We start from the raw sequence: 13,174 nt of genomic DNA, 5'->3' as shown, positions 1-13,174 counted from the left end.
GCAAATACTAAGTTTGGCAGCCCCTAACCCAAAGAGTATTAACCTAATATTGTAACTATTCTATGAAAAAGGCATCACCCATTTCAGTAAACATAACCTGTTCAAAATATTTAAAAGATATAAATAATTTAAATCACAACTGCAAATGTGTGCAGCCCTTCACAAAAAGAACATCAGTGCCAAAAAAGTGTGCAATGCATAATAAAATGGCTTTTGTGTTTCCATTTTGGCTTCCATTTAGGCAAAAAAATCTTAAATAATTTTCAGTAAAATCTTTTAAAAATTGCAGTTACCCTTGCAATATAAGAAAATGTTATGTAGCTGCAAAAAGGTAACAAAGGTCCAAAACAACAAAATGAGCTCCGTTTTTCTTTTCAAAGACAGAGATTATATATACTGCATATATAAACTATATATTACAAATACTAAAGGAGGCTAATTTTAACAACTCATTTGAAAGATGGCTTCTCCAGTTATGCAGCAGTGATTTCTGTTCAATAATGAAGTATGAAATATGTTTATTATCACTCACCAAAGGAAGATATCAGGATGATAAGTATTGAGGAGGGACTTAAGATATTAGGGCAGAACTTCCACTTGGTGCAGAGTCAAGAAGCTGGGCAGACCACATTTTTTTAAAAAACTAGCCTATTTGTAATTTACTGTTAAATCCCTTTCTGATTTTTCTTTCCAATGCATTATTAGTGGACAATACAGAATGTCTGATTTATGGCAGTGCATGGCAGCAAGTTAACAAGTACTTAATTATTAAATTTAGTGGAAGCTTTTAAAATTTGAACTCTTTCAAAAGAGAAAGTAGAGAAAGATAGTTATTTAAGGAGGTTATCTATCAAAAATATTTTCTTTATTTTTTTAAAAAAGAAATTTTAAAAGGCAGCTTGCAGGAAAGGCACTGGCTGGAGTATTTCATAAATTTGCATTTTAGGGCACTAGTAACGGATGGAATTTATTTATTTATTTTTAAAATTGAGATGCAGCGTGGAATAGAACCTTCTGGTCCTTTGAGCCATGCTACCCAGCAGTCCCCTGATTCAATCCTAGCCTAATCGCAGGGCAATTCACAGTGACCAATTAACCTACCAACCAGTATGTCTTTGGACTGTGGGAGAAAACTCACAGGGTCACAAGGAGAAAGTACAACTCTTTACAGGCAGTGGTGGGAATTGAACCCAGATATTGTAAAGCTTTGTGCTAACCACTATGCTGTGTACAGTAATTCCTATCGTATTGGATATTAAGGCTGTATGTCTTAAAATTACATCCAAGTTGTAAAAATTATTTAGACTAGTTTTCAATGTTAACAACTTTTTAAAATAAAAACAACATTCAATACCAGTTCATCCATTTTACCAAAGATTATAGATAGAAAAGTTACAATAATACAGCAGTACCATTTCAATAGTTAAGTGAAATATAATTTCCTTAATGGCTAGCTAATTTTAAAGGAAGTAAATTCAACTTTTAATTTTTAACAATAGAGTAGATCTAGAAAAACAGCCATATGTATAAAACCAAATACCACTGATATTTTATTTTACATGAATGACTTGAATTACTGAATCTTATGTTTCATTGATTTTTGATAACTTATTTATTAATATTATACAGTTATAAATGGATCCAATACATTTCATACCTTACATCTGCAGCACAAAATTCAAAATAATCATGCGTAGGTAGTGGATGTAGTTGCTCTTCCAGCTGTGCTTTGGTTAGGTTAGGAGGTAAACGCCTAATCACCACCTACAGATAATTGAACAAAGGAATAAAGGGATTTTCCAAATTATGGAACAAGAATATTTTTTCCATTTTAGTTTATTAATTAATTGAGGCACAAGTCATATCCAATCATTTCCTCAATAGATTCCTGGGGTTTTGCTTCCATTACATTTTAAACTTTGGCTTCACATTCATGAGTTTCACATTTTGACAAGCTTTAAGAAAACAGCATTTATCAGAAATCAAACAAATTTGGGCTATAATTAATACACAATCCAATTTTTAAGCTGATAGACATTTTATGCTGGTAATGGTATAAGACCTCTGTAATGGATGAAGAGATCTTGAGGGATGTTTCTGAACATTGTATTTACATCAGAACTTCCTCCATATCTATAAGATGTTGTGCTTAAAATTATATGGATTTACAGTCAAAAACTGAAAATTTTGAATTAAGAATTTTCATTTCTCAAACAAATAGTTAAGTAAAGCAAACATTACCAAGACAATTTTAAGCAGGGTCCCCTCCCCCAAAATCAGGTTAAAATAGGTGGTTTTTAGATCAAAACATAAACAAGATACAAAAAACAGGATATAGTTTTGCCAGAAAACATCAAAATAATGGAAATTGGTTAGAGGACTGAAAAGAGCAACTGTTGTTTTTCAGACTGCTGAGAAAGTTACCAGGGATAAGTGCCAGGAATATGTTCAGTGACTTCAAGGATATAGAATCATCACATTGACTATATACAAGTCAATACAGGAAAATTTTTGAGGCGATTTTATTTCCCCAAATTCTAAAAAAAATTACAATAAAATTAATTCATAGTAGAGGGATTTCAGTACTCAAGCCCTCTTAGTCCCTAAAAAATGGCAAGATATACAGACATGAAATTTTATTTTTTTTCAGGAAATAAAATACAAAGGTAAAAGAGGTATGCAGAATCCAGTTAGGTTATAGTTCAGTAGGTCTATCAAAAAAAGTTAAATTGGCTCTTATCAAAAGGCAGGAACAGTGGCATTTTTGTTTTGGAAATCTCTATGTTGACATTGCCAATGATGACATGAAGAACTAAATTTATCCAAGTGAAACGGCATTTGTTCTAAATAAATCAATCACACAGTGACAAATGGCAAAATTACCTTTGCAGGTATAAGTTTAAAACAAGGAATTAGTATCTTCTAAAAATACCCAAATTAGCATTTCAAAGTATGAGCACGTCTTCAAACTAATGATATAACAAATGAGTAGAATTGAGGGGATAGAATCAGAGGACAAAGGACCATACAATGACCACTAATGAAGAAAAATACAAACAACACAAAATACAATTCAGTTAAGCAATATGTTTTTCTGTTAAAAATTATAAATATACCCATGATCAGAATCAGAATGATCATGTACTTAAATGTCATGAAATTTGTTATTTTGCAGCAGCACTATGCAGAGACATAAAAATTACTATAGATTAAAAATAAATAAAAAATGGAAGCCAAAAGGAATAACGAGATAGTGTTTATGGCCTGTTCAGAAATCAGATGGCAGAAGGGAAGAAGCTGTTTCTGAAAGGTTGAGTATGAGGCTTCAGGCTCATGTAGCTCCTCACAGATGGCAGTAATGCAAAGAGGGCATGTTCCAGATGGTGAAAATCCATAGTGGTGCAAGCTGCTTTCTTGAAGCACCACTTCTTGAAGATGTCCTTGATGGCAGGAAGGGTTGTGCTTGTGATAGAGCTGGCTGAGGCTACAATCCTCGTAGCCTCTTGCAATCTTGCACGTTGTAGCCTCTATACCAGGCTATGATGCAACCAGTCAGAGTGATTTCTTCTGTACATTTATAGTGCTTGCCAGAATCTTTGGTGACATATCAAATTCCTAATGAAGTAGAGCTGCTGCCATGTCTTCTTCGTGATTGCATCAATGTGTTTGCCCTAAAATAGATTTTCTGACATGTAGACACCCAGGAACTTAAAGCTACTCATCCTTTCCAGTACTAAGCCCTCACTGAGGACTGATATGTGTTCTCCCAACTTCCACTTCTTAAGTCCATTATCAATTCTTTGGTCTTGCTGACATCAACTGTGATGTTGTAATTGCAACCTATCTCACTCCTCTTAGGCCACTTTATTGGGATTCTACCGACAACAGTGGTGTCATTGGTGAAGGAATGAATGAATGAATAAATAAGTGTGTGTGAGTGTGTGAGTGTGTGTGTGTTTTAACTGTGTTTGGCCATTCAGACTTCAGTGTAAAGAGTTGAACAGTGGGCTAACAAGCAAGCTTGAGATGTGCCCGTGTCAATTGTCAGCAACAGGATATTATTATCCAATCATTTTGACTATGGTCTCCAGATAAGGAAATCAAGGGACTAGTTCAGGCATGGGCAAACTACGGCCCGCAGATTAAGCTTTTTAATCCGGCCCGCAGAACTTGATGAAATTATATTAATAAACCTTGTTAACGTTTTTTCCCCGCAATTCTGGCGTCTTCCCAATAGATGACGCACTCTATATACATTGACCTTTGTTGAGGTGCAGCGTATTACTCCACATTTGCGCTTTACTTTGTGACCTTGTGATGACCCATTTCCTGGCACATCCGAACCGGCTCACAATTAGCCAGCGTTCCGGCTAAGGGAGATAGCCTGTGGGGATTTGCGAGCACAGAGCTCCGCATATTGGCGCGCTCTCACTGTTCTGTCATTGTGCGGGTCGTTGTTGAGTTTTGGCACAGGGGACAATTGAATAAGAAGGAGCAGGACAAGTAGACCTGCATCTCCTACCGTTTTTGAAATAAAGACAGTCAGGAGGAGAGTGATGATGATAATATCTTGAAGGATAACAAGATTTTCAGTGCTTTAAAATAATAACTGTTACTATTAAAAAAGCTGTATTTTATTCATTTAATTTTCAGTGTTTTAAAAGACATTTCAATAAATAGCTAAATACCATGGGACTTCAAAGACAGATATTTTGTTGTAATGCATTTGTTCATTTTCAATTGAAATTAAAGCACATGTTTTCTACATATCCCATGATATTTTATTTTCTCTTATGAGGTGTATTACCAAAACACTCCGTCCATCTGCTCCTGGCCCGGCCCCCCTGTCAAATTTTAGAACCCTTTGTGGCCCTCAAGTCAAAAAGTTTGCCCACCCCTGGTCTAGTTGCAGGGGAAGATACAGAGGCCCAGGTTTTGAAGCTTGGTAATTGATACTGAGAGGATGAGGGTATTTAACAGTGAATTAACCATCAGGAAATGGCCGTCTGGTTTGTCCAGCCAAACCAACACAATTGTGTACTTCATGCATCACAATAAGGTCTCTTCCCCCTTCCAATATCCTAAGATATCTCCTGGAAAGGTTGAAAAGTATATACTTTTTTTTGTTAAGTACAATATTTCCTATACTGAATATACCATTTAGCCAGAAGAGTTCTAAAACGAATCATCTACCCTGATAAAAATTAATTAAATCAGATAAATCAATGTAAACAAATGCCTAAAAACAATAATATAGTAATTTCCACAAAACGCTGGAGGAACTCAGCAGGCCAGGCAGTAGCTATGGCAAAGAGTAAATGTTTCAGGCCGAGACCCTTCATTGGGTCTGGAAAAAAAGAAGTCAGAGTAAGAAGGTGGGGAGGGGGAGGAAAAGTACAAGGTAGTAAATGATAGGTGAAACAGGGAGAGAGGGAGGGGTGAAGAAAAGAGTCAAGAAGTTGACTGGTGAAAGAGGTAAAGAGCTGGAGAAGGGGGAATCTGATAGGAGTGGATAGAAGACCATGGAAGAAAGGATGGAGGAGCATCAGAGGGAGGTAATGAGCAGGTAAGGAAATAAGGTGAGAGAGGGAAACAAGAATGGAGAATGGTGAAGGAAAGGAGGTGGACAATTACCAGAAGTTCAAAAGATTGATGTTCATGCCATTAAGTTGGAGGCTACCCACACACAGTATAAGGGGTTGCTGCTCCAACCTGAGTGTGGCCTCATCGCAGCAGTAGAGGAGGCCAAGGACTGACATGGCAGAATGGGAATGGGAAATAGAAGTGAAATGGGTGGCTACCCAGAGATCCCTATCTCTTTCACCAATCAACTTCCCAGCTTTATACTTTATCCCCTCCCTCTCTCCCTGTTTTACATATCACCTACCACCTTGTACTCCTCCATTCCCTCTCCCACCTTCTTAGTCTGACCTTTCCTCTTTCTTTCCAGTCTTGATGAAAGGTCTCTACCCAAAGCATCGACTGTTTACTCTTTTCCATAGCTCTGTCCGCCAGAGAAAGCAGTATCTCCCAGTGGCCACACATTTTAATTCCACATCTCATTCCCATTCTGATATGTCTATCCATGGCCTCCTCTACTGGGAGCATAAACTGGGAGCAGATATTCTCAAGGAAAAGCATGGCAGAAATGTGGCAAATGTTTATAGAACATTTGCATGGCTTTCTGCATAGGTATGTTCCATTGAGGCAGGGAAAGGATGGTAGTGTAAAAGAACCATGGTGTACAAAGAATGTAAAAGAACCATCATGTAAAAGAATTTAGAAAATCTAGTTAAGAAGAAAAGCTTATGAAAGGTTTAAGAAACTAGGCACTGTTAGAGCTTTAGAAAATTACAGGGTTGCCGGGAAGGAGCTTAAGAATTAAATTAGGAGAGCTAGAAGGGGCCACAAAAAGGCCTTGGCAGGCAGGATTAGGGAAAGTCCCAAGGCATTCTACAAGTTTGTGAAGAGCAAGAGGATGAGCTGTGTGAGAACAGGACCATTCATGTGCGGTAGTGGAGATGTGTTCATGGAGCTGCAGGAGGTAGCGGAGGTATTAATAAATACTTTGCTTAGTATTCACCAGTAAAAAGGACCTTGGCAATTACAGGGATGACTTACAGTGGACTGAAATGTTTGAGCACATAAACATTAAGAAAGCGGATGCACTGGATCTCTGCATCATCATTTGGGAAAGGAGAAGTACCAGAGGATTGGAGGGTTGCAAATGTTGTTCCCTTGTTCAAGAAGAGGACTAGAGATTAGTCTAGAGATGAAATTATAGACCAGTGAGTTTTACTTCAAAGGTGAACAAGTTGTTGGAGAAGATCCTGAAAGGCAGGATTTATGAGCATTTGGAGAGACACAATCTGATTAGGGATAGTCAGCATGGCTTTGTCAAGGGCAGATCATGCCGTACGAGCCTGATGGAATACTTTGAGGATGTAACAAAACACATTGATGAAGGTAGAGCAATGGATGTAGTGTATATGGATTTCAGTAAGGTTCCCCATGAAAGGCTCATTCAGAAAGTAAGGAGGCATGGGATCCAGGGAGACTTCGCTTTGTGGATTCCGAATTAGCTTGCCCACAGAAGGCAAAGGGTGGTTGTAGATGGTTCTGCATTGAGGTCGGCTATCAGTGGTGTTCTGCAGGGGTCTGTTCTGGGACTTCTTCTCTTTGTGATTTTTGTAAATGACCTGGATGAGGAAGTAGAAGGGTGGGTTAGTAAGTTTGCTGATGACACAAAAGTTGGGGTGTTGTGGATAGTATGGAGGGTTATCAGAGGTTACAACAGGATATTGTAACATAGATAGGATGCAGAACTGGGCTGAGAAGTGGCAGATGGAGTTCAACCCAGATAAGTGTGAAGTGGTTCATTTTGGTAGGTCAAATTTGAAGACAATATAATATTAATGGCAAGACGCTTGGCAGTGTGGAGGATCAGAGAGATCTTGGGGCTCATGTCCATAGGACACTCAAAGCTGCTGCGTAGGTTGACACTGTTGTTAAGAAGGCACATGGTGTGTTGGTCTTCAACAACCACGAGATTGAGTTCAAGAGCCGTGAGGTAACGTTACAGCTATGTAAGAACTTAGTTAGACCCCACTTGGAGTACTACGTTCAGTTCTGGTCACCTCACCACAGGAAGGATGTGGATACTATAGACTGAGTGCAGAGGAGATTTACAGTTGCCTAGATTGAAGAGCATGCTTTATGAGAATAGGTTGAGTGAACTTGGCCTTTTCTACTTAGAGCAACAGAAGATGACAGATGGCCTGATAGAGGTGTATAAGATGATGAGAGGCATTGATCATGTGGATAGCCAGAGGCTTTTTCCCCAGGGCTGAAATAGCTAACACAAGGGGGCATAGATTTAAGGTGCTTGGAAGTAGGTACAGTTGGGGTGTCAGAGGTACGTTTTTCTACACAGAGAGTGATTGGTGCATGGAAAGGAATATCTAGCAGTTAAGTGCCATCCTTTTTACCTACCACAGGAGTTCTCTGGGGTCATTTTGGTAGTAGTATACATTCCACCCAAGGCCAATGTCAAGCAGGCTTTAGATCATCTGAGCAATGGGATCAACATGCACAAAACAGCACACACTAATCATCATTTTGGGAGATTTTAACCAGGCCAGTCAGAAAAAAAATCACTAAGCAATTACCATCAACAAATCACTTGCAATACCAGAGGAAACAACACACTGGACCATTGCTACACCACCATCAAGAATGTCCACTGTGCTATTCCATGCCCTCACTTAGGGAGTATAAGTACAGCCAAGTGATGAGACTTCCCGGAGTATAGGCAGAGACTGAAGATTGCAGCACCAGTAGAAAGGACTAAGAAGGTATGTACAGGGGAAACACAGGAATGCCTACAGGACTGCTTTGAATTAGTGGACTGGACTGTATTTAGGGATTCACCTTCGAACCTGGATGAGTATGCTGCAGTTGTTACCGACTTCATTAAAACCTGTGTGAATGAGTGTGTGCCCACAAAGACTTACTGTACATTCCCAAGCCAAAAGCCGTGGATGAACCAGGAGGTACATCGTCTGCTAAAGGCTAGATCTGTGTTATTCAAGTCTGATGAACCTGGTCTGTACCAGAAATGATTTGCGGAGGTCTATTTCAAAGGCAAAGAGACAATTTCAAACAAGCAGAGGTGACATTGAATGCACGGCAATTATGGCAGGATTTGCAAGACGTTACTTCCTACAAAGCAAAACCCAATAGCATGAATGGCAGCAATGTTTTACTGCCAGATGAACTCAATGCCTTTTATGCCCACTTTGAAAGGGAGAACACAACTACAGGTGTGAAGATCCCTGCTGCACCTGCTGACCCTGTGATCTCTGTCTCAGAAGCCGATGTTAGGCTGTCTTTAAAGAGAGTAAACCCTTGCAAGACAGAAGGTCCCAATGGAACACCTGGTAAGGCTCTGGAAACCTGTGCCAACCAACTAGCGGGAGTATTTAATGACATTTTCAACCTCTCACTGCTACAAACGATAGTTCCCACTTGCTTCAAAAAGGCAACAATTATACCAGTGCCTAAGAAGAATAATGTGAGCTGCCTTAATGACTATTGCCCGGTAGCACTCACATTGACAGTGAGGAAATGCTTTGAGAGGTTGGTTATGGCGAGACTGAACTCCTGCATCAGCAAGGACCTGGACCCACTGCAATTTGCCTATCGCCACAATATGTGAACAGCAGATGCAATCTCAGTAATTCTCCACACGTCTTTAGACCACCTGGACAACACAAACACCTATGTCAGGATGCTGTTCATTGACTATAGCTCAGCATTTAATACTATCATTCCCACAATCCTAGTTGAGAAGTTGCAGAACCTGGGACTCTGTACCTTCATCTGCAATTGTATTCTTGACTTCCTAACCGGAAGTCCACAGTCTGTGCGGATTGGTGATAACACATCCTCCTCGCTGATGATCAACACTGGTGCACCTCAGGGGTGTGTGCTTAGCCCACTGCTCTACTCTCTGTATACACACGACTGTGTGGCTAGGCATAGCTCAAATACCATCTATACATTTGTTGATGGTACAACCATTGTTGGTAGAATCTCAGGTGGTGACGAGAGGACATACAGGAGTGAGATATGCCAACTAGTGGAGTGGTGCCACAGCAACAGCCCAGCACTCAACGTCAGTAAAATGAAAGAGCTAATTGTGGACTTCAGGAAAGGTAAAATGAAGGAACACATACTACTCCTCATAGAGGGATCAGAAGTGGAGAGAGTGAGCAGTTAGTTTCAAGTTCTTGGGTGTGAAGATCTCTGAGGGTCTAATCTGGTCACAACATATTGATGTAGTTATAAGGCAAGACAGTGGTTATATTTCATTAGGAGTTTAAAAAGATTTGGCATGTCAACAAATACACTCAAAAACTTCTATAGTTGTACCGTGGAGAGCATTCTGACAGGCTGTTTAGTACCATACCACTGTCTGGTATGGGGGCGGGAGGCTACTGCAAAAGATCAAAAGAAGCTGCAGAGGGTTGTAAATCTAGTCAGCTTCATCTTGGGTACTAGCCTACAAAGTACCCAGGACATTTTCAGGGAGCAGTGTCTCAAAAGGCAGCATCCATTATTAAAGGTCTCCAGCACCCAGAGCATACCCTTTTCTCACTGTTACTATCAGGCAGGAGGTACATAAGCCTGAAGGCACACACTCAGTGATTCAGGAACAGCTTCTTCCCCTCTACCATCCAATGTCTAAATGGACATTGAACCCTTGGGCACTACCTCACTTTTTAAAATATTCAGTATTTTTTTTTGCATGTTTTTAATCTATTCAATATACATATACTGTAATTGATTTACTTATTATTTTTTTCTTCTCTTCTAGATTATGTATTGCATTGAACTGCTGCTGTTAAGTTAACAAATTTCATGTCACATGCCAGTGACAATAAACTGTCAACGCCTCGGACAGGGTCTTTTAAGAGATTCTTAGATAGGTACATGGAGCTTAGAAAAATAGAGGACTATGCAGTAGAGAAATTCTAGGCAGTTTCTAGAGTAGGTTACATGGTCGCACAGCACTGTGGGCTGAAGGGCCTGTAAAAAGCTGTAGATTTCTATGTTTCAATGCAACTCCTTTAAATAAATTAAATATCTTCAACAAAAGTACTTAGAAAAATTCTAAATACTTCAATAATAGGGTCCAATACAAGTTCTATTTTAATTTATACAGAACTGAGCTGAGTCTAAATTTTCAGTTCTGTTGGTATTACTCTTATATTGAAAGCAATAAAAGTGCTGAAAGGATTCACTGTTTTAAAAAAATCATATACCTGCAGAAATGAAAACTTGGTTCTCCTAAAGATCAATACACAAACTAATTTTATCCCAATAAAATTCTTAAACGATTATAAAATTAATTGCCCATATTAGAATATAAAGATAATTTAGTGCATTAATGAACAAAACATACAAGTTTGTCAGATTTGCAGATCCTGTGCAGATGGGACGAGTAATTTTAGACATTTTAACCTCTCCTCGCTTCAGTCTGTAGCTCCCACCTGCTTAAAGAATACCACTATCATCCCAGTACCTGGGGAAAACAAGTTAACAACTACCACCCAGGGGTTCCGATATGGACCATCATTGTGTGCTTCAAGGAGCTGACCTTGACACACAAAAACATCCAGACAAGGTCAGCAATTGGATTCTTGACTCCCTAAGCAGCAGTAAGGATAGGCAGCAACGCCTCCGCCACTATTATTCTAAATACTAATGCTCCACAGATTGTGTCCTTGTCCCTTTTCTACTGTCTGTACATCCATGACCGTGTGGCCAGATTCGGCAAGAACTCCAGCTCTGAGATTACACCACCGAAGGAGATGAGTTTAGTAAAAAGGGTGTCAGGTGTCATGCAAACAACTTTCTCTCCATGCCAGCAAAACAAAACAGATCTCTGAAACCAAAACCAGACTCCCCGCTATGTACTCAGACTATATTTCTCATTGCCTTAGTAAAGCAAGCTGACCCCGCCCATCCCAGACATTCTCTATTTTCCTCTCTTCTATTGGGCAGAAGATACAAAAGTCTGAAAGCATATGCCACTAGACCTAAGAGCAGCTACTATCCCGTCCTTATAAGACTATTCAATGGTTCCTCAGTGGGATAAAATTACCTCGACCTCACCATCTGCAGCGTTAGGACCTTGAATCTTATTGTTTATCTACATTTTCTCTGTATGGTTATTTATTTTATCTTGTTCTACCTCAATGCACTGTAATAGTTTGATCTGTATGAAGTATGGAAGGCAAGCTTTTCATTGTATATAGTACATATAATAATAAACCAATTCCATTTCAATCTACAGTACTATGTTTAAAAAAATCCAGCTGTTCTAGAGAAATACAATTAATGCCTTAAATTGGTTGACCACATTGGTTACAACTATTTTCCTTCCCCTCACACAGACAATTACTATAGAGCTATCATTGGCTTTCCAGTCTATGTGCTTACAAAGAAATCGTGCCATATTAAAAACGTGTCTAGCTTACAACGAATTAATAGATGTATTGGGCTAATTAAAAATGTGCAAAATATTGACACCATTAGTGGAATTTCTTTTAAATCACTTAGTATTTTAAATTAACTTATATTAAATTATATTTTCCGTAAAGACTGACATACTTTCGAAATTACTGCAGTGAGATAACCCGTCTTAGGATTCGTTGTGTATTTTCCCCATTTTTCCTCCCTCTTTCCTACAGCAAATATTACAAGTGATTCAAAGGATAATCAAGAGCCGTCTCCTGTCTTGTAAGCATCAATTTGATAAGAGAATGCAGCAGGTTGCCTACGATCGGTTTACAGTGGATTAACAATGTACGTTTTTCTCAGGTAGTCGTTTGAAAATTTCTATACTAGCATTGTCTAGTGCGTGGGACCATCAGCCGGGGACCCGAAGCAGCAGGAGAGCCCCGAGGACTGACAGTTGCGGCCAAAGGCACCTCGTGCCCTCCCTCCGGCTCGGATTAGTTCGCCAGCTGTCAATCATCGCAAGCGCTCGCTTTATTCGTCTCGCCGTTTTAACTCTCACGTCACCATGGAGACCCCGTAACGCTCTCGACAAAAGAAACGATTCGCTTCAGATTAAAAGGCAGGCAGCACGGCCCCTACCTTAGTGAGCACCTCCTTCTTCTCATCCTTTTCTTTCCGCTTCTCGCCGTCGTCTCTGTCTCGGAACTGGATCTCCACTCGCCGCTCTCGTCCCTTGTTCTCCTTCTCCTCTTTCATTCCGCAGACGCGCCTCTCTCTTCCTTGGCGATGGAAGCGCCGCCTATCGCGAGAGTATCGCGCACGCTTCGCTGCCGCTCTCCCATTGGCTGGCCTGGCCCCAGCTGGCGGTCGCGATCCGATCGCAACTTCAGCTTAGACTTCAACCATGCAAGCGTTTTGCGCGTCAGTCCGCCTAAATATCATTCTACTTTCGTGAACAGCCCCTGCTCAGAAACAACAAAGAACTGATTTTGTAGAAAGGAGGGATGGTTTCTTCAAAAACGACGTCCAGCCGAGGATCGAGAATCATTGGGCTAGATTTTCCACGCTCTATCTCTAAATAAAAATTTTAAAAATACAGTAGCGTTCTGAGAATGAGGATAGGTGCAGAAACAAGATCCCCAATAAC

General features: G+C 39.8%; 1 protein-coding gene across 12 annotated transcripts in view; it reads right to left on the bottom strand.

Moving 5' to 3' along the window:
• Positions 1-12,888, bottom strand: part of upf3a (UPF3A regulator of nonsense mediated mRNA decay) — a 57,789-nt gene extending 44,901 nt beyond the window's left edge. For all 12 annotated transcript variants that reach the window (XR_009511169.1, XR_009511171.1, XR_009511170.1 and 9 more), the window contains exons 1-2: positions 12,667-12,888; positions 1,658-1,764 (exon numbers count right to left, since the gene is read on the bottom strand). Coding sequence is in view for 8 of the 12 variants with exons in the window: in XM_059964338.1 (XP_059820321.1) it covers positions 1,658-1,764; positions 12,667-12,783 (224 nt within the window). In the remaining 4 variants the exon portion in view is untranslated. The remainder of the gene's footprint in view (positions 1-1,657; positions 1,765-12,666) is intronic.
• Positions 12,889-13,174: the final 286 nt, after the last annotated feature.

This window comes from Hypanus sabinus, chromosome 3 (genome assembly GCF_030144855.1).
Source record: "Hypanus sabinus isolate sHypSab1 chromosome 3, sHypSab1.hap1, whole genome shotgun sequence".
Classification (NCBI taxonomy): Eukaryota; Metazoa; Chordata; class Chondrichthyes; order Myliobatiformes; family Dasyatidae; genus Hypanus; species Hypanus sabinus.
The sequence above is the reverse complement of the archived record's forward strand: the minus strand, read 5'-3'. Positions and strand labels throughout refer to the sequence as shown.